Source organism: Drosophila teissieri, chromosome X (genome assembly GCF_016746235.2).
Source record: "Drosophila teissieri strain GT53w chromosome X, Prin_Dtei_1.1, whole genome shotgun sequence".
Lineage (NCBI taxonomy): Eukaryota > Metazoa > Arthropoda > Insecta > Diptera > Drosophilidae > Drosophila > Drosophila teissieri.
Window position 1 is genome coordinate 3938041 of NC_053034.1, and position 22613 is coordinate 3960653.

General features: G+C 42.0%; 1 protein-coding gene across 2 annotated transcripts; it reads right to left on the minus strand.

Annotated features, from left to right (window-relative positions):
* Positions 1-874: 874 nt before the first annotated feature.
* LOC122623790 lies at positions 875-22212 on the minus strand. Of its 2 annotated transcripts, none has more exons than XM_043803125.1 (9): positions 22057-22212; positions 21117-21316; positions 5654-6029; positions 4026-4198; positions 2940-3056; positions 2588-2863; positions 2232-2458; positions 1792-1995; positions 875-1734 (listed from the first exon to the last, which is right to left on the minus strand). In XM_043803125.1, exons 3-9 carry the CDS (start codon positions 5857-5859, stop codon positions 1306-1308), a joined length of 1632 nt encoding a protein of 543 aa, XP_043659060.1. In that variant the 5' UTR covers positions 5860-6029; positions 21117-21316; positions 22057-22212; the 3' UTR covers positions 875-1305. The 2 variants fall into 2 exon arrangements, with proteins under 2 accessions (XP_043659060.1, XP_043659061.1); XM_043803126.1 differs by having other exon boundaries at positions 21117-21394.
* Between the last annotated feature and the right edge of the window lie 401 nt (positions 22213-22613).

The window sequence follows — 22613 nt, forward strand, 5'->3', positions numbered from 1 at the left end:
TGTGGCTTTCCGTGTGTGGATGGGCTAGATTTCGCTTTTCCACATTTTCTCCCCTTCGAAATTTATTGCCGGCATTCCGAAAAAGATTTTCACTTGTATTTTAGCATTCGCCATCGATGGCAACTAGCAACTAGCAACTACCAACTCCCAACGAACCAATTATCCTGGAAAGGTGGGCGGTTTGAGGTTGACATGGAAGATTCCCCACTGCCCCACTGCTGCACTTCTGCACTTCTCCACTGGCCAAACACGGCACCTTCAATTATCGGCTTAGTTGGATCTGCAGTTGCAGCAGTTCGATTGCAGCAGCTGTTCGCATTGCATTTGGGGCCTGCGAACAGAGAACAGCAAACAGGATGTGGGGAAACCGGAAATCGGGAACCGGGAACCGGAAACTGGCAACTGGAAATGGGCAAGAACCTGGTTTTTGGCTGGCATTCAATTAGGTATCGGTCAGCCCAATTCAACTGCTAACTGGCAACTGGAGATTTGGCAATGGCGATGGCGATGGCGATTGCAGCTGCCCATTGTCAACACTTTAATTATGGCAACAACAACAACAGGTAAAGGGACATCTTTGCAGCGAGATTCTGACCTTGTTTTTCCATCCTTGCAATCAGTTGGTTATGTTTGTGCGAATATAATGTATATATATTTGATTGTCTAGTTAATGTATCTAAACACAACTACTGCATTTAGTTTACGGCCCAAAGAATGCCCTTTTCTGATGGAAATGCAACCTTTGGAGCTTCACATGCAGAAGGTCCTGTTCCTGCCTTCCCTCCCTTTTCATTTCGACTTCTTTCGCTGGCCGCAGTCTCGCAGGATATGCTAACTATGGACTAGTTGCGTTATTCATACGCCCCGTGGGACATAGCAAAACTCTCAATGGGCCTTTGTTAATTTGTGTGTGTGTATTTGCGTGTATTTGATTTGATGCGTTTAGTACTTAGGACAACAATTACGTTTAGGTTAACTAGCATAAATCTATAATCATCACATTATGGCACAATGTATGTTATGTAGTATATATATGTATATATATAAAGAGAGAGAGAGAGAGAGAGATTGAGATATACATAGATATCGATTGATGTAACAAATTAAATTTTCTGCTAATCGCACGCCTGAATTGAATCACTTTTGATTTTGATTCAATCATGTCACTTGTGATTCCGTGTGACTTGCTGGCAAATTTAAAGCCCTCTGCTCGTCCGGAGAAATTACGTGGCATGTGCTATCATCACTCTTCCCGTGGAGTTGAACCATTAAATATACAATTTTCATAGATATCTCCACGATGGTTCACGCTATCAGGCGACCCGTATTGCGATTGCGACGACTTCCGGCTCCGCCGTAATTGCTGCCATAATGGTCGCCATTTATTTGGGTCAGTGTAGTCGTCGTGTGCGGCACATAGAGACTCGTATTGTTGCGGGCATGTCGACGTCTATAGCGATATCCGGTTATCAGTTCTCGCACCGTCTTTCGGTACTTATCGGATAGCACACAGTATAGAAAGAAGTTGGAGGCCGCGTGCAGGGAGGCCAGCAGATTGCACACATTTCCCGCCACCACCTGGGTGCCAACTTGGATTTCCATGTACTGATTGACTATCAGATAGATCGCCCAAGGCAGCTGGCAAACTATGAACATTAGCACCACCGCTATGAGTGTGATCGTCACGCGATTTTCCTGCGACACGCTGCCTTTTAGGCCAGAACTTGATTTGCGCTGTGTGGATTTTGAATGACATATTATTGTGAAACACTGTGCTTTCGAGTAACTCACCTTGGTGCGCCTTATGCTGCTGGCATTGGTCAGGTCGCCACGCAGATTCTTGGAGCGATGCACCAGCAGAATGAGAAAGGAGTTGAAGGTGGCCAGCAGCAGCAGGGGGAAGACCACGAAGACCAGCAGTGTGAACAGGTTCCACAGATAGCTATACAGCTCATCATAGCCCAGTTCCGACAGACCGTGGTTGTAGAAAGTCACCTGGAAAGCAAACATACATGCATTTCCATTAATAACAACAAAGCAAAACCTAAGCAAAGACGAACTCCCAAGCGAGCAAAGTAAAAGCAACTCGTAGCACAGATATCATTTAAAGTTATTGCCAAATTTATCATAGTCCTGGCACTTCAACACCCCTCGTGATTTTCGGTGGCTAACCATTTTCTCATGGCTTTGCACCAGGGAAATCTCCGCTTTTCCCAGCGCAGTTTACTCACATTTTGACAGTATTCCGTTACATTAAATGCGAATGCATCCGTATTGTTGATGTTGTGGCTCTCAGCGCTGCGCTGGCGACGCTGCAGCAAACTCTCCGTGACCCCTGACCCCTGCTGGTCCTGCTCCTGCTCCTGGTCCTGCTCCTCCAGCTCCAGCGTTTTTCTCAGTGTGGGCAGCGTCACAAATCCAGACGACTGCCGCTGACGGCGATGTCGTGGAATGTTCTCTAGTGTAGGGATATATATTATATGTAGAATACGAATCAATAGGGTTCTGCAGGCACTGATAGAGCTGCTACTAAGCATCTCTATTCGATTTTTTCGAGTGTACTCAATGCGATGCCCTCGTCACTCACCTGGCTCTCCATCACCACTGCCACCGCCGCTTCCCCAGTCGACGAGCAGATTAGACTCCGTGGTGGAGTCCTGCGATTGCCAAACGGTCGCCGGCGTGGGCAGCGGGGGCGTGGCCAGTGGGGGCGTGGCTGCCGCAGGGGGCGGCGGCGTGGGCGAGATGTTGGCCACCGTTTGGTTGCACGGCCGGTAGGCGTCATCAATCTGCCGCGTACCTATCGTAATTGTGTGCTCGAATGCCGTCGAGAGTGTGGACAGCAAACAGAAGATGGCCACGGCTAACAGCAAAGCCAAATAGATACATCAAATATATATGTATATGTATGTATACCATTGTTTCTGAGCCAAACTCACCTGCTATCACCTTTTTGGCCAGCGACTCCGTGCAGAATGTTTGCCTCTTGAGCGGGTAGCGTATCGCAATGAATCGCTCGATGGTGAAGCACACGGCTATGTAAATTGAGATGTAACCTGTCCGCAAAAAAAGCAGTGAAACAGTAAAACAGTGAAAGCAATTGTGAATGGGTACAATGCAGAGGCAATCAGTGAGATGCACTGCAAATATTCTGATGCGTTCAGTCCACATACTTGAACATATAGATTCATAAGGAAAATGTATAAAACCGTTGAATCGCTGAATGAAGCTTAAATTGAATTTTTCCGTGTACTCGGGAATTATAAATAAACGTAGCTCCGCTGTTAATCCCACAAACCACACACATTTTTGAACCCACACCAATTTATTCGCTGCGCGGCCTGTCAATTTATTCAAAACGCGGCGCACTCTAAGCGATTGACGTCCGTGCTGCGCTGATGAGGTTGCTGCAGGGTATTGGGGGGGTTTGAGGAGGGGGTGGGAAAGCGGAAAATGGTTCGGAAAAACGCTATCGCATGGCAGGGAGCCGCAGCTGACCGCTGGCATTTCGCAGAAAGCGCTGCTTACTATACCTCGTAAATTGGCAGAGCTCAATGAAATTGATGCACAACAGCAGCATCAGCCGCAGGTGCAATTCGAATTGATGGGCCCATCGCAGGAATCCATGGATACGGGGAATAGGGGGGATATGGGGGCATCCAGCAGAAGCTAAACCAGGAACTGGGGAATTTATGGAATCCACACCATTCCACTTAGTGCTCTCCAAACGTTGCATTCGCTCTTTTTACCCCCAGCAGCAATTGTTTTCGCCGCATGAAATGTACGCTTTTCCTATCGAAGTTCGCCCTCTCTTGTGTGTGGGCGTAAAGCTAAATATCTACACCCTTTTCGTGCACATTTAACTTTGAAAGCATAGTTAAGCATGGAACACCACGGCTTATTTCTTTCGGTGTAAATTCAAGTTACTTCCTGCCTCACAACTTATTGTTGCCTACTTTTGGGCCTCTGCAAGGACGATCTCCGTTCCTTGAGCTCTGTTTAATTACTAATCTAGTAGTACTCACCGAAACTGTCGCACAGCCAGACGAAGTAGCCGTAGAGCTGCCAGTACAGCTTGAAGTGGTACTTGGGATAGTCGTAGTGCTGCAGGGACAGGATCAACTGGCAGGTCAGGTAGGCGATGTCCGTGATGGCCAGCGCCGTTAGATATATGTTTGTGGTGCATCTCATGCGCTTGCTAAAAAAATAATGACGGTCATCAGGAATAGCAGAAGGAATGGCAAATGGTGTTTATTCTGTTGTTGGGCCGCAATTTGGAAATCAGGCCAAACCATTTCGGTGGACAATGCAAAACGCTGCCAAGTGCAACACGAATTGAAATAGCAAATTGCCAGAAAGCCAAACGACGCACTGCGAAAAGGGGGGGTGGAAAATTCGAGGGGGGGTGGCCTTGGGCATTTTCCGAAATGCGCACAAATGTCGGCACAGTCATAAAGCCAAAAGATGAACAATAAAAACTAACTGTTAGCATTTAGTTTGCTCCCTGGCATCGCCCGCAGCTCTGATAGTTAAATTTTCCACTTTTCCCGCAAAACAAAATAAAGTAATGCAAATATTTAATGAAAGCGCCATTCACGCCGTCCACGTTCTATGCGAAAAGTTATAAATATGGATGGATGCAAATAATTCATAAGAAAGAGCAATTAATCTAAAATATTCATACTGTTTATATCAATACATTTTGTGAAATTTTAGTGAAAAAAAATTAATATGGCAAACTTTGAGAGGGGGAAATTTGGAAATTAGCTGAAAACACTGTTTACGTTTCCCAGCTTTTCCGGGAATTGGACATATGGTGTCATAGCAGTCAGCCTGCCGCACAGAGCACTTGCAACTGTCGCATATTTTCCGCCAGACATAAAAAACACACTCACACACTTTTGCCTATCTGTGTGCAGCTGTGTGCGTTTTTGCATTTGGCACATAAAATGGCTCTTATTGTTTCAGTTACTGTTATTGTTGTTGCACTTGTCCCCAGCATACAGTTGCATAGTTGTTGTTGCTGCTGTTGTTGCTGTTGCTGTTATTATTGTGTTGTTGGCCGTGTGGAAATGATTTTAAAGTGCAGCGGTGGCTACAATTAAATGTCGTGTTTAATGCGCTGCGTACCTGCTCGCTGCTTCATCCATGTTCCACTTATTTCACACACACACACACACACACACAAAACAGCATGCAGTTGGGTGCACAGAGAGAAAATCACGCAAGTCAGCTGGCAGTTTATATGCAAAATTGCAACACATTGTAAGTTGAAGACAAGTAACTTGAAGTGACAAATGAAAGGAATACAAGGCTAATATTGCTCATATGCATTGCATACTTTTCACTTAACCAAATGCAGGAAAATCTGCTTAAACGCTTTTGCATACCTAATCACTCAACGTTCTCCGTCACTTGGCAGCTTAAACTTCTTTGAAATGCCATCACCATTACCAGCAAACCAAGTAGTTGATATTTAATTCGAAAAGTGAATCTGTTGCATGCATAAAATAGCAGTGCCTAAAGGCCACGCCCACGCCATTGCCCAAAATCGGCTGGGCAACAAGAATCCAGCAACAATAACCACCGAAATGGATGGGGAGGGGGTAGCGAGGGGTACGAGGGGTACGAGGGGGGATACAAGTGCACTTACCGCGTCAAAACATAAATGCTCACTGAATTTCCCAATAGTCCAATAACAAAAACGCACGGCACCAAAATGCGTTGGACAACATGCCGCACTTCCGCCATATCCGCATCCGAAAACATTTCGCCAACAGTTGCGTTCGCCTCGGCCAGCGTCGCAGTCGCCGTCGACGTCGCAGTCACAGTCGCAGTCGACGTCGAGGACATTGTCATGACTGCCACCACGCCTCCTCAGCCGCCACCGCCTCCGCCTGTCCTGGCCACTTGAGTTTGGCCCGTATCGGTTTGCGTTCACCCGATTTTCCGTTCGAATCCGATTCCAATTGCAATTGCACTTTTGTCAGCAGCCAAAACACACACACACACGCCCACGGCCACGCCCACTGCAAAAATGTGAAAGAATACAGTAGTTGTGTTAGGTATGTATGTATGTATGTATGCACGAGTATATATACGAATACGACGATATGGAACTAATCTACTTAGTGCGGGCTTTGTGGTGAATGTTATTGCCAACTCTTTACAAAATAAATCACTTGATAAGGTGTCGGAAAGTATGCAATGAAATAAGCCAAATGGCTTGCAACTTCGAACGCCAAACAAAATGTTGCATACTTTCGGACACGTTGGGTTTTGTGTTTAAGCTAAATTTTAATCAGATTGTTTGGGGGAAATGAATAAGAAACAAACAAGAGGAAAATCAACACTCTGCAGCGTTATAATTTCTCACGCTAATCATTCGATATCCTTCCGCTCCTTTCGTTGGTTGCGTTTCTTGGGTTTCTTGGGTTTCGACAGCACCGAATGATTTATGGCCAACTCGGATTGGCATTGATATTGGCCAACAATCGGACAGATACAGATAGCACTTGGCCAGCGGCAAGAGAGAAGGAAGTTGCGATAGTGGGAGGATATGGCCTGCAGCTCTGTCTTGCAGCTGTTTGTTGCAGATTTCTGCAGCAACCACTCGGATATTTGCCTCGAATTACATTTTCCACACACACACACACACAGCGAGCATAGAAAGTTTACTTATTTATTTGGTTTTCAATTTCGGGGCAATTTCGGGGCTTTTTCGCTTTTCGCTTATTTCTTTTGTTTCAGTTCGCAACAAGCTCGTGGCGAGCATTTCTCGATTTTGCCACGATTTTTTCCCACGCTTTTTTACCACCCACTTACAAGCCGGGCAGACAAATTGCGCGTAAAATAAAACTGGAATTGCAATTGCAGCGGGGGCAACTACAAAAAACATAAGCAACGAGAATCGAGCAAAATGGGCGAAATGGTCAAAATAGAAAATCGCAAATAGACAAAAGGAGCGCAAGGAATTGGAAAGCGTTTTAAAAACAATAAAAGTGGCAAATTCACAGTCAAGTTCCCGCCCCTCGAAATTCGCAAATATTGCACGTACGTGAGTGAAAACAAAAACCCAAAAACCCAAAAACCGACAAAACCGAAAAACGATATTCGTTGCATTAAGCGAACTTGGGAAAAGCAAACAAAACAACAAAAATGCTTTTATTTCCGCCAGCCACATCTGATGACATTTGAGAGGTTCCCAAAAAACAAAAAAAAAGGTGGCACAAAGTGTACCCATTAATTGATTGCAAAAAAAACACACACACACATTAGCTTGCTGTGGGACTTTTGACCGTTTTCTCTTTGCGAAAATGTTTTGAAAATCCTCAAAGTAAAATTAGCTCTCTGTTTTCCAAAACCGCATCAGCACAAGGGAAACTACAACTTCGATATCGAACTGGATCTGCATTCTATATACAAAACATTTTACCAGTGCAGCTGCACTCTGAAATAGAAGAGGTCCTGTAAGGTTCTGGCTCAGTTATCAATGAATGAATATGGAAATGGTTGAATGAATGCCGGAATGAATGGGCATGAATGAATGAATAGCTGACTAGCTGCCTGACTGAATAATTGAATGAATGCGTGAATGAACGGCGCCTGCAAGGAAAATGGCGAAATATGGCTAAAATGCCGCTGAGTGGAACGGAATGGAATAAAACAGGCCCATCTCATCTCCCTCTATTTTTTTTTGCTTTTTCTTTGGCATTTCACAATACGTCTGCTCTTCTTCTTCCTCAGGCTGTACTTAGTAGTAGTTGTTGCTGCTGTTGTTGTGGCAGCCGCAGGCAAACAAAGACTTTTTGTTGTCTGTTTTGTCGTTCTTGTTGGCGGTTTCTATACACATCTCTCTTTTGGGCAACAGAATTATTTTCATTTTTAGCCCAAGCAATTCAAGGGGTATGTGGTAATTTTATCAGCATTTTTCCTTTATTTTTAATTTATAATTTATGTAGATATAATAATATATATATAATAATAGTGACACTTGCAGTAAAACCCATTTCAATACTTTCCCAATTGAATACACAAATATTACGTATACGCAATGTAGTTAATACATTGTACGTATACGCAATGTAGTTAATACATTGCGTATACGCAATGTATACGCAATGTAGTTAACATGAAATAAATGAAGGAAATGTACGTTTTTTACAGGGTATAACCCAAGGCCAAAGTATCCTTTTGGTCCATAGACACATTTCTGTATATGTGTCATTTGGGCAGACACAACAAAAGATGCCTAAATTAGCACACACCAGCTCACACACACACCTGGGCGGTTGACAGTTACGTGCGAAAAAAGCGAAGAAGAATTCTCCAGATTTTCCCCACCCTGCGCTTTTTCTTGCTACCAGGCCGCGTTCCAGTTTTGGTTTTTTTTTACAGTTCGGGCAGATGCAACAAAAAATTCGTACATTCCTCTAGGTTTTTTTTTGTGTTTTTTGCTCGCCTTGCATAATTAGTGAGTGGCTCAGTGGGTACAAAAAATAAAAATAATAATAATAGCGACAAGAGAAGCTTGGGCAAGTCAAGTGGCTGTGTGCCATTTTCTCAGCACCTGCAAAAAAATGTGCGCCTTGCTCCTAATTGGCAGTCAACTACAAAGAAAATGGGGAAAATGGGGAAAACGGCTTTAAAGCCAGACCCAAGGAGGCAGTCGGGAAAAAAGCGTCGGGAAAGAAGAGAGCAGAAAGCAGAGCCCGCGACTGCGTTTTCCCTGATTAGGATAAGTTGCATTTAAGCAACATTTAAAATTAACTTTAAATTGAAAACCAGACAGAGCGAAGGCGCACACACAATAGCCTAAGAGGACTACACTGAAAGTATAGAATTCAAGCAAAGAAATAGGACTTTACTGATCTATCTAACTATCTGCAAGTACAGATGCTTAAACATTCTAGATAGCTCAACCTGAATCCCATTAAGTGCAGTCATCCCATTTCTTTTTTTGCCGTGTAGAGCCTGAAGCGCTGACCACATAAATCCACGGGGCCAAGTCAACGCTTTTTGGGTTTTGTTTATCGCTGACCGTCTTGCCAGCCCGGCAGCACTTCATCTCCTTAACCCCAGTGCATTTTGTTTACCCAGAACCAGCAGCGGCAACAAGATAAAGTCAAATAGTTACAACGGCATCATGACAAGGCAGCCCCCGTCACTCGCATTGGAGTTGGCCAGGAGTGGGAGCTGGAGGAGGCTAGAGTCACACAGAGAGTCAGTCAGTCAGTCAGTCAGTCAGTCAGTCAGTCAGTCAGTCAGTGAGTCAGTCAGTCTGCCAGTGAGTCAGTTGGCAATTCCATCAGGTTGCCCTAGGTCCGAGTTTCGGAGTCAGCAACCAAGGCATCCATTGCAGCCTTTGTGGCAAAACAAACAGGAGCTCGCAGCTCGACGGCCAGGGGCGGGGAGGTGGAGTCCTGAGTGAAGGGAGGGGAGGTGGGGAGAGGGTGTTGCAAGGGGTCGGCAGCTCCGACAGCTCCTTCTTTCACTCGAAAACTACAACAACGAGTGCGCTAAACTATACTACTACCGACTTTGTGGCATTGAGAACGTCGGCAAAGAGCAGAGAAACACAGTTGGCACGGCTCAAGAAGGTGCACGCCACGAGATACCCTGTAATTGAAGCAAGCCCATGTGTTAGTGCAGAGCTAGGTGGTTAATTAACTAGTATATATAAGAAAACTTAGCAAATAAAATGCAAATCTATATAAATAAAGACGCAAATCTATAGAAATAAAAAGCAAATCTCTAAAAATAAAAAGCAAAACTATAGAAATAATAAGCAAATATATAGAAATAAAGACGCAAATCTATAGAAATAAGAAGCAAATCAATAGAAATAAAAAGCAAATCTGTAGCAATAAAAAGTCGTTGCCTTGTTAATACAAAGCCTATGTAGAAATGGAACAGCCAGTTTAAAGGCACAGTGAAAATGGCAAAATGCAAGCAGATGATGTCCTAGCAGCGATACCCTTGGAAAAGTGACGGGGAAAAACACTGGGCAAGTACAGTTTCCCTCAGGTATTTTTGCATTTGATTTCAAGTTCTGTCTCGTCGCAGCCGGACTTTTGTGGTGAGCGTCGAAATGGGGCAAAGAATCTGCCCAGGACTCCGCAGGACACGGTGACCAAAAGGGATCTGGATACGGATCGGGATAGGGACACGGATACAGCTGCGGATGCGGATGCGGACACGGATGACGCTTGTCCGGACTGAGGCCAAGGTGCAGCATTGCCGTGACAGCCCATCAACTTGCATTGCCCCCCATCTCCCCAGCTTCCCATCACCCGATTTTCCCACCTCCCATCGCCACACCCCAGATTTGCCAGCGCAGTCTGCACTTTTTTTGATGACGCCCCGGCTTGGCAGACAAAATTGCATTTCGCTCAAGGTGTGACCAGGTCCGAGTGCAATGGCAAGTCCCCTGCCAGGCGTTTATAAATCGTGTGACAAGCATACATACACAGCAACAAACGGGGGGTGAGTATTCAGGGAAGAATGGCCTATGCTTCTAAATGATCTTATTAGAACTGATTGCTTTCAGGCCACTTTTTATGCCCAACTACACAATATAATAGGTTCATCACTAGCCATTTAGTGCATTTGATTTCTCCCGGTGCAGCAGCGTGGGGGTAGGGGAGACGGGGGGCAAAAGGAGGCGCTGGAATACTGCGCAAAGGACCAACGTCCATTGCCATAAAACTTAAACAAGTTATTTATGCACACGCGTTGCGTGCTTGAAGCTCGTTTTCAATTGCAGCTGGCGAATGTTTAAGAGCTGTGGAAAAGCTGTGGAGGGAATGAAAATGCGGCTGCGAGGGTGTATGGCAAGGTGCATGAAAAGTGCAAAGTGTGGGGAAGTGTGGGGGGAAAAGTGAGGAAAGCGGTGCCTGCAATGGGGCCTTAAGTTATCAACATGGAATGCAATTTTCCAAACTGTCTATTTTCTATGCAAATTCGCTTGCATTTCACAACGCGCTGCGCTTTGCGCTTTTGCTCTCTATCTTCCTGCAGCCACGCCCATCACCGCCCCCTTCTAGGGGTTAGGGGGGGCTGGGGGGGTGGTGTGGGACAGTCGGTGCAGACAGGCCATATCAGACATATCACAGAGGAAGCTGAGAGCGAAGAAAGCAGCAGCAGCAGCAGCGGCGGGGAAAAAAGCGTCGCACAAACATGCAAATGTGTTGCATAGTTTAGGGCGCCCTCCCACACAGAGACACACACACACACACACTCGCACTGGCACTTATCAAAAGCATCCTGTGTGTGTGTTTGTGTGGCATATTAACTTGATATATATTTAGCTGGCAAATATAATGCTTACGACAGATTCTTTTCATTGCCTGGCGAAAAATACGTTGAAACGTAATTGGAAGTAAGCAGCTCCACAAATTCACTTTCGGACATCAGAATTTTCCACTTTTTGCTGCTACTACTCGTAATACTTGTGATAGAAAACCCACTGGGAAATTGTCTAAATTCAGAGCCGTAACTGTCGCCGGATTTTGCTGCTTAAACTGCATTCAACGCACTGGCTAATCAGTGAGCTCTTTGGGGAATGGCTGTTGTTGCATCATTGATGGATTGCCAAAGGCATGCTTAACCCCTTGTCGCCCCCTGTTTTGGCCAGCGCTTACGGGGCTGCCACAAAATCAAGCCACATTGATGGAGAAAGCGCGTCAGCGGCAATGAAAAACCAAATGAGCGACGCTTTGAGCGCTCCACTCGATTAACACGTTGCGCCACACAGTAGCCATCGGTTTGCTGCACGGAAGGTCCTGCGATTGATGGATGAGGGCGGCGAACGGGGGGGCGGCACTAAACAGAGCCAAATGCTGGCCAACGGACGCCGATGGAGGCGTAACTTTTCAGCTGGCCACGTGACTGGCGACCTCTGGCCATACACTCGCCAAAAAAAGAGTTTGCGTTTAATTAAGCAACCAAAAGTTATTTGGTTGTTCACCTTGATTGAAAAAAAAGACGTGGAAAAATCATTTTTAGAGCGTGATTCGCATGTTCACATTTTTTGAACACCATATGTGCAGCTATTTCCGCTCGAGTCGGGACAATTGGCGCCGCTGCTCAATTACACAGAGCAGAGATGGCGATTGAAGGTGTTTTGGCTGCCGACGCGTTGGCATCGCAGGGCGCTGAAATTTAGTGGCGTGTGAGCAGCAGAAGTAGCTGCGAATCCCTTCTGACATTGACAAATAGTGTGCGAAGTACAATGCAGGCGCACACACACGCACACTCACACACACACACATGCCACGCACACACACAGAGGCGCGCACACACACACAAACGCGCTAACTGACACACGCATGCCGTGGCAAAATGTGTTGCATACTTGCGGGCGCAAATTATTGCCAGCAGGCCAGCTGCAGCTGCGACTCAGGTCTCCTGCTCCTCGTGCTGATCCTGTAGCTGCTGCTCCTGCTCCTGCTGTTGCTCCTGATTCAGCTCCTCCTCCCCGCCAGCTTGCTAATTAACAAAGCACTTTACAGCTGTCCGTAGCGAGGGCTGTGCACTTGGCGAAACCAAACCCAAACATGCCACCCACTTCTCTGATAAAACGCACCTCTGGCTTATTACTGCCTTATGTTGCATGAGAAAAACCCATTTTATGTTTAAAACGCTTCACTTTACAACTGCGCTGCGCTGTCAGTTTTTCTCGCAGTGCACTCATGCCTTACACCTGGCCCAAAAACAACAGAACAGCGGCAGTAGACAAAGCCTTCAGGACCATCCTCTCTGCGCAAGCTTATCCCGTTTCTTGGGCCGCCTTCGTACCGCCCCAGCCACGCCCCCTTCTCACCGCCCTTCCCACACGGCTGCATTAATTAAATTTTATAACGCCGCCACTGCAGCTGCCTGTGTGGCAACGTTGAAACGTGGGAACGTGGAAACACGTGACGCAGCAGAACGCGTTGCATAATTTGATGGCGCCAACGGCGAAAGGCGACAACGTTTAGAATTTGTCGCCAAAAGTTCCGCTACGGTATGGTGTGGCACATACAACTAGGTATTCCCACAGCCCAGTTAACCACTTCTAGCCAGGAAATATCTATATGGTTGAGTTGAGTTGAGTTCGATTTAATGGCTCCAAATGGATAATAAGCTTAATCAGCTTAACTTAAAATTTAATAAGCAAATGCACATTAAAGAAACACAGAGCATTTCATTTCCATGAAGAGATTTAAGATAATATTACAAATACCAATTACAGGCAAGCGAATCTGGCAAAGGGCACATTAATTATGCAAAAATGCGCATAAATATAGTTCTCAGTAAAATAAGAAATTGAATATGCTGCTCAATGTTTAAAACATTTTGGTATGAGTACAGACTTCGTCAGTGGGAAAATCGTAATTATATTCCGCATATAAATATCCCTGTTATCAAGTAAATTCTGCATTTTCCAATTTACCCCGCATAATTTTATTATGTAAAAACAAATTGTTTACGAATTGCCGGAAAGTTGTGAAATTGCGGATCGCCAGCTGACTTAATTCCATTAGATGCGTTACTCGCAATTATTCACAATTATTCACAATTATTTATGTTGCCGAGTGGTTAACCAAGCGTTTATTTATTCGCCATTATCTTTTATACGCTGTCAATTAATTGGCCTAAGGACTTGAGGCGTTTTGTCCATTTTGTCCGCTTTGTCCACGAAAAGAAATTAAGAGCGGAATTGGAATGAAAATTTAACAATTTTGCAACTCTAATCTGCGCGGCAATAAAATGGAAATGCTGCAAGGAGAAAACTTTGCCACGCGACCAAGGAAAATAAAAACGAAAATAAAACGTACCAAATAGAAATAAGTGGAAAAGCGTCACGAAAATGCTCAGACAGCGAAAGCGGAAAGTGTTTATATATATATATATGTATGTATATTGTGTAGTGTATATGGGTACCTCCATTGTTGCTAACTGCGCTGCGTTTATTTAGAAAGTTATTTCTCTCGCTCAGCGAAGGCAACAAAAAGTAACTAAAAATAAGCTCAGCCAAAATAAAAACATTGTTGCACATGCTCCACTCCGCACCCAAAAAAAAGTAAACACAAAAAGTGCGCAGAAAATATGAAAAAAGAACTAAAACAAGCTGGCAACAATGTTGTCTGTTTTCCCAGCCGAAAGCACTGTGGAAAAGGGGCGGAAAGGGGGCGGGTCTGGGTGTTCTCCGCCTCATTAGCTCGGGGGATTTAGCCATGGATATGCTAAAAGGTTTTTATTATTATTTTATTCACTTTTTCGGCTGCTCCGCTCCTTTGTTTTTTATCCCCGCTGATGATTATTAATGGATTTATGTTTGGGCAATTTTAAGTTTCTCCGTTCATCATCACTTCGAGCCGATGCCCTCGTTTCACCAAACTATGAGTGACTTTTTGATTGCGAAAGGTTCGAATTATTCTTATTTTAGCCAAAAATCGGATTCCAATTTTCCAGCCCAAAACTTCGGTTTTTCGTCTACCATGATGAAAGTATTGCCCCGAAAATGGAATGCCATACATCGTTGAATTCGTTATGAAATTTCCAATAAAGTGGCATTTCAGCCTAAAAATTTTTAATTTGGCGGTTTTTTTGCAAAAATAGATGATGTTACCCCTTACCGAAAATGCAAAAAATGGCGAAAATTTTTGTTTCTGAAAATCAGTACAGAAGTGATTTGGATAGTTAGCATTAGTAATTAGCTGCATAAAAAAGTCAGTCTTTTAGTTCTGGGTTCATTTTCAGGCAAGTTATGACTAAAATGGATAATAAAGTATTCATATTTTTGCCAAAAATTGGTATCCCAATTTTCTGCCGAAAAATAATCAGTTTTTTGTCTACAACAATGAGAATAGTTGTCCAAATATAGAATGTCATACATCGTTGAATTCGTTGTGATATTTCCTATAAAGTGGCATTCCAGCCTAGAAATGTTAAATTTTGACCAGTTTTCCCAAAAATAGTTTTACTAAAAATGCAAAAAATGGTGATCAATTTTTTATTGCGAAAATCAGTACGTAAATGATAAGGATAGTTTGGCTAGTAAATTTTATGGGTGTAAAATTATATAAATTTATATTTTTTAAAGCGAAAGTACTTGATAAATTACGAAATTGTTGCAAAGAGCGGATTTAACTGTGGAAAACAAAAGCAGTTCTGCAATATTTATTCTAATGCCTTGCAAAATTGTGTGATGCCCTTGGAGCTCGCAATTTCCAGAAATTTCCGGAATCGTAAATAGGATTCGGTAGAAGCGCATTGTCACCACACCTGCCATTTTTCCATTTCGCAGCGCCTTTTGTTTAGTTTTACATTATTTTCTTGGACTTGGCATGTGGTCAGCACACACAACACACACACAGCACACAGAATTTACCTCAGTCCATTTGTAGACGCTGTTTCCATAGTACTGAATGCTATTTATTATTATTATTTAGCCATCATTTGGCTGCCAGTCTATTGGGCGTTTTGTTTATAAACAATAAGCATACAGGGCGCCGAGGAGCACAACATTTTGTGATGTACTGTAGCTCATAAAAATGGTCAGCGAGACTCGGAGAAAAGCAACGAAACCCCCAAGAAATAATAAACACGAATTGCAAATATTTGTAAGCTTTCATCGTGGAAAAAAAGGTGTTGACGGAGGCAAACAGAATTAAAAACTGTGTGTATTTTTAGCGCCAGGTATTATTCGTTTTTCGATTTTCCTCTTCACGTGACATAAACGAAAATTACGTATACGCACTGCTGGCGATTTTATAATATTTAATCGCTTGAGCTTGAAATGAAACCGAATACCGAATACCGAAAAGAATGTGGTGACAATTAATTAAATACTTGGTTCACATTCTGTGTAATTTTTTTTGTTTTTTTGTATAATTTTGCACGTTTTTACCCTTGTTTACTTTATTATGCGTAAGAGATTATAATGGCATTAATTACGTATACGCACAGGTGGACACGGCATAAGGCACGATGGGCACTTAATTAGCGTGCGTGTGTCAGCCTGTTTGTTTATGTTTAAATGTCTGACGGCTTTGGCAAACATTTCCCAACACACCCATACACCCAAACGTTTATTCTGTGTTTGTTTCAGAGAACTGCAGCCAGTCACCGGCACTCTAAGTGCACCCGCTAAACACCGGGTGTGTCTCAGCACCCGGGTGTTTGTTTCTTATGTCCTAAAAAAAAAACAATCTAATATATTAAATAATATATACATTATATATTATTTATATTAAATAATTAAATAATATAATCAAATAATATTTATAATTATTTAACACTATTCTAATTATATTGTTCTAGCTGGATTTCAAAGTGAAATTATAAAATTATAAGTAAGATAGCTGACAGGATTACGTTACATTAAAAGGAAATAATGATTAATACTAAATACTAAATAATTCGGAATATTAAATACTAAATAATACTAAGTATTAAATACTAAATAATACTAAATACTTAATATACTAAATACTTAATACTAAATATACTATATACTTAATACTAAATAACACCAAAATATAGGTGCCCTCCTCTGCGCTTCTCAAAAGTTCTACATAAGCAAACCACTTTTTCGATGTTTTTTTTTAAATACTAATTGTGAGTGAGTGGTGAAGAGATATGTGATATATGGCAGCAGAGGATATCAATCCCGTGATTTCGACCTACTGGAGGAAGTGCCTGAGCTAGCTATTTTCCAGGAACTACATCCAGCTGTCAGCTCTGACATGGAAAGAGCTTGAGGAAAGGGGTGAGTACCTGGGGTTTTTTTAATCATTTTAAAAAGAAAAATTATACATTTCTAAAGTTAAATATGGGAAGCAAATATTATAATAAAATAATATATAAAAAAGAAATGTCTATTTCGTGACCACAGACACTCGAGTGTCTACCAGACACCCGGGTGTTTACAAGACATAAATCAGTGTTTTTGCCACTCATTCCGAATATGGTTTGTTTCCCCTTTTATATGGGCTTTTTTTCGAACAAGCAGAACGGCAGATACTCTTGTGTGAAGGCGGATGAATGGGAAACATATGGCTATGCTTGGTTTTATAAATAGATTCCTATATTTATAAGCAGTTTGCTTCTCTTTTGTGGAGTATAATGAACAACATACTTTATAGTTTTATATCAAAACATCAAAGGTCAGCAGAATGTCATATAAATTCCTTAAAATCCCATATGTTTGCATATATTTCCCATTAGAAGAAATAGCAATAAAAGGAAAGAAATCTGGCGCATAACTGCTACACATTTATCAAAGGAATCGAGCCACTTTGTAATTTTATTTTGCGGCCATTCAAAGCGCACAGAGTTTTGATATTTTTGTCAGCATGACATCTGGATTTGCATAATTAATCAATTAATGCTGCGATTTTAGAGCCTTTCATTCGGCAAATGGGGAAATTCGCGAGCGTCACGTGCATAAATTTTGCTCATGTGATTTGCGCTCGTTTCATTTTCATTTCTGAATACAATTTTTAAGCCGCGCACGTGCTGCGACATGACTATATGTATATATTTATTCATGTATATGTATATATGCATATGTATAGCTGGATGTACGTGAACATCTATTCAATAGATACTATGAATGTGTGGGCAAACGTGGCGGTTAACATTTAATTTGATATGCACTTTGTTTGCCCAGCGACATGGACATGTCAATTATTTAATGCTTAACATTAAGTGCCTTATTGCATTTCAATTTTCCATTTTGCCGTTTTGCCATTTGACTCGATGCGTTTTTATCGCCGGCCATTCGATATTCAGCCAAGTTACGTGACGAGAATGCCATGGAAACACTTAAAGTGTGCCAAAAAGTGTCTAATATTCAATGTTGAATGGCCAACCCGAGACGTATCTGTAATTTTATGCCGGGCAATTTGTTTAAATGGTTTAATATTTATGTTATTAACTTGCTAATCTCATAGTGTTGTCATTTGCATAAAAATCCGATCCGATTTAATATAATTAATTTCAAAACAAATATCGGTGCACCTGTTTGAGTTTTAGATTTTCCAAAACAAAGGTGCTCATTAATAATTTAATTGCTGTACTGTATGCTTATATTAAATTTTAACGAGGAAACGCATTAAATTAATGGGCCATAAATTCCAAAATTCGATTAAAAAATAAATTCAACAAAAATTGAATCGAATCAGCTGCAAATGTTATTTATTTATTTTGCAATTGAATGACGTATTTATTGACCATTAATTTGAAGATTTTCCCTGCCTGCCTGCCTTTCTGCACCCATTTTTTTGTTGAGCACATAGTATAGTAGTATATAGTATTCTTCGAAACGGATCTCGCCTGTCAAAATTATAATAGATTTTTTATTGTACCAGGTAACTGTGGCAAATTCGCTTCGGCTGAGTCACTTGCACTTCGCAGATAGGATACTTCCCTGCCATTCGGATTTCTCTTTTTTGGGTTAAGAGATACGGCTGTCAGTGGTTTTAGTACTTCCTCTCGCTTTTCGGCTGTTTATTTTCGTTCTCGTTGAGGGGTTCGTCATTAGACGGCTGCTGATTGAGTGTCCACTTGCTAATGGATATGTCTTTTCCAACCCACGCCCCCTCCACGCCCCCATCCTCATGCCACATGCCCCAAATGCCCCAAGCCCTGCCCGTTCTATTTCTCGCAGCCATTTTGCACATTTTGCTCAGCTTTCCTGTCATGTTCCACCTGCCAGATGAATGCATTTGATTTGATATTTTCTGTCATCTGTGCGTCGTTGGCTGCTCTTTATTTGGGTTTTCACTGCTCTGTTGTTCTTAGAATCATTAGTTTGCTGCTGGCTCTGTGACTGCGCTTCTGTATCTGTCTCTGTATCTGTATCTTTTTGTCACGTTCGCCTCTCGATTTTCGTGATTTGGTTTTCATTTCTTGGGCCTGATGTTTCTGGCGTTTTCTTTTCTTTTCTTTTGCTTTCTAGCCTGCCTGTTGTTTTTACCCATCTATTTTTGGTGCGAGAGCACAACAAATGAAATAAATAATATTGTCATTCTCTAAATTGCATTTGTCACTATTTGCCTCAGTTTTTCCCACACATTCAAATCCACTTTTTATGGCTTTATTCGCATGTGGTCAAAATGATTCTCCTGCCTTGTGTGGTTAACTAATTGCCAGAAATGTTGTCGTTGTCACAAGATTTCAAACGTATTCGCTTTTAATTTGCATTAGTGGTTTGAAAACACATCCCTGTTTTTTTATGAGAAACTATAGAGAATTTATGGTTGGATTTGGGCCTTGTAAAATTCGAAATCATTGGACTTTATGCCTTTCGACTAGATTTTTTGATCAATTGTGGCCAGGTTTTCAATTAAAAAGTCATAAAAACTTAATTACCAACGCTGGCCATTTTCACCAGATTTTCGTTTAATATTTACAAGAGAATCGACCTCCAAACAAAAGGCAGGCGTAAAAATTATTGATTTGCGGTGCAAATTGTTGCAGCATCCAGCGATACGTTGCGTATTTTAGCTCACGATTCCTGTCCATTCCACTGCAGTGGCAATTCAATTTCAATTTTCTGGCCGCCCCATTTGAATCAAATGTGCACTTGGCCGCGGAATGTTAATGCATTTCCACTTGAATTCAAAGATCTTATCTCCGTATGCCAGCGATACCAGCTGCATTCTTGGCCAAGAATCTTCAGCGGGTTAAGGGGCAGCGAAGGGGTTAAGAGAGCGGCATCGAAACAAATTCAGAAGAAAAATATTCAAATTGCTTGGCATTTGGTGACGTGCGGCGATCGCGTCCAACAGAAACAAAAATAAATAAATATAAATGTTGCGCATAAATTTCTATTTTAACTCAAGGTCGCGTCATCAGTTTGATTCTCCTCTTTTTTCGCCCATAGGAAATCGTGCCGAAAATTATGATTAAAAATTGAAATTATTATGTATGTGCCAAAGTGTAGTGCCTGAGGATGGCCAAGATCAGGATCAAGATGTACACAACAATATATTGACACTTCTAATTGGCTTAAAGAATAAAAACATTAAGTTGAAAGAATGTTTGAAAAGCACACACTCATACATAATTCAATGTCATTTTTAGGCTTCCGAAAATCGGCTTTAAATAGCATCAAACAAAGACGCCCACTTAACACGTTTCAATTGCATAAATCAGCATTAGCTGGACTTCATCCGCACCTTGATCTACATTCCCAGATCCAAGATCCAAGATCAAACCGAAGCAGAGTGTTCTTCCGATTCTGCACCCAAAACGCATGAATAGATCTTCTTTCAGCAGAATACAAAATGCTGCGGAGATGGCGATCTCGTGTTAGATTGTTCAATTATTCAATTGGGGACTTCGAGACGGCGGCAAGCAATTTTGATTATATTTATTAGATGCCGGATTAGCTGCACAGCCTCTTTTCTGCCTCTTGTGGCAATTTCGTTGAGTATACGCCATGTATACGCGCACCCATCCAAGCAGTTTAATTTTTTCCCCCACATGTGTTTCACATTATTTTTTATATTTTTTAGCCGAAGTAAGCGCTGCCTGACGAATTGAAAATGAACTTGAAATGAAAATGAAAATGAAATGTCTTCAGATGGAATTTAAATTGAAATTGAAATGGAAATTGAAATGGAAATGGGTATGAATTGATCGGCTTTGCGGGTAGTGAGTGTGGCATCTCCTCAATTCAGTTCACCTTACCCAGCACCCAGTACTTCTAGCCCGCCGTCTATGCAAATGTAGCGGAAATACTGAACAAATGCCACTCGACTTGGCCCTGGATCGCACTATATACCATATACCTGTATATATATATACATAGTTATTCATAAATGCGGAGCACTGGGTTTTCGTACATAGCATAGGTTTTGTGAAATGTTCCTGAATGATCTCTCGAAAATTTGCTCAAGTATGTCACTTGAGACGCGTACAAAACAATTCAATCGATCTGAGTGTATTTGATCAGCTCTCGACTTCAGTCTCAAGCGTTATTCAAATGTATTCGAATATGCTGCAAATGTATATGTAAGATCATGAAACGATGAGTTTCAAATTCTAGCAAAGCATGAGACTCCACACATTCGATGTATACTAGTGATTTCAAGTGATTAAAATGTGAATTTAATTTATACCTGGAATAATCGAGTTTGTTTGCTGTTTTTCGCCGTCTATATATTTGCTGCTAATTTTGTTTTGGCCATGGCAGCAAAGCCATCAATTACACAGATTGCTGTTGTTTTTTATGGTCATTGAGTATTAATTAGTGTTTTGCAAGCCGTTCACATACTTTTGTGGCATGTCATTTGAAAATTTTCCATATTTCTGCAGTCCACTTCCATCACAATTGTCAACAATTGAGGCAAAATGGGTGGGAAAAACAAGGAAATAACGCCAACATAAATGTTTTGCACTATTTGAGGTGCCGCAAACGAAAAAGCGCGAATTTATAAATAAATAAAAGAACTTATAAAGAAGCCAAGAGCGCCGCTGGCTCTCACACATTTTTGTGTGCTAAGTATGAAAGCAGCGTGAAGCCAAACAAAATGTATAAAAAATATTTAAAAAAAAACTAAAGAACGCGCAGAAAAAAAGGAATTCAAATGAAAATTGTTTGACACCCGCCGTTGGACTTTGCTAGTTGGACTTTTCGCAGAAAATCCAAACGAAATTATGGCACAACAAAAACAGCAGCAGCAAGTGGGTACAATAAAAAGGCATCAGCATCAGCGCAATTGAAATGCAAAATATTTGCATCTAAATAAAGGCTCAAAAACCGATCAAATGTGCAGTCATCGGAATCAGCAGATATTATAATAAAAAATGGAATATTGAATTTGATTGTGGCATTTGAGTTGATTTCTGGCCGCCTTTTTGTCGCCACGATTTAATAAGCCATTTTATTGCATTTTTGCCATTTACATAGAATGTCATCTTTAAAAGCGCGGCTAATTTCACTAATTAATTGATTCTATTGCACACTTCAAGGTGTAATTACTCAATATTATTGACATTTATGGTTGCATAGATTTTTTTTGTTATTAGTTTGTTTATATTTTCAGCATTTTCACATACTTAATGTGTATGGTGCACTCAATCAATTTCACTTCACAATGGAAACCAATAAAAAACACAGCCGAAGTAAAAAAAAATAGAGGTGACAGGCGACAGGCGACAGGAAAGAGCTCGGATAGCACGTGAAGATCGGCGAAGATCAACGCCAGAGCATCGCGAGGAGACTGAATCCCCGATCGGCCATATCGACTATATTCCCCGGACGTCGGGCAGGTGTGCGAGCGAGAGGGCGAGAGCGGTCGCACAGCGCGTGCCTCTCATCTCAACTCAACTCAACCCATCACATCGCATCACAACCCATCTCATTTCATCTTATCTCATCCCATCTCAACTGAACGGAACTGAACTGATCCGAAATAAGATCAAGAATAAGAAGGCACATCATCGCACAATCGCCATTTAGGCGAATGATAAATGAGTGGACCGCTCTGGTCTGTGGATCTCCCACAGATGATGATGATGATGAGCAGCCAAGGAGCGCGGAATGGATGGCTACAGGTGTCCGTTGGCGGTTCAAGCACTTGGGCAAAAAAGCTCTCAAAAGTAGGCATAGGTTA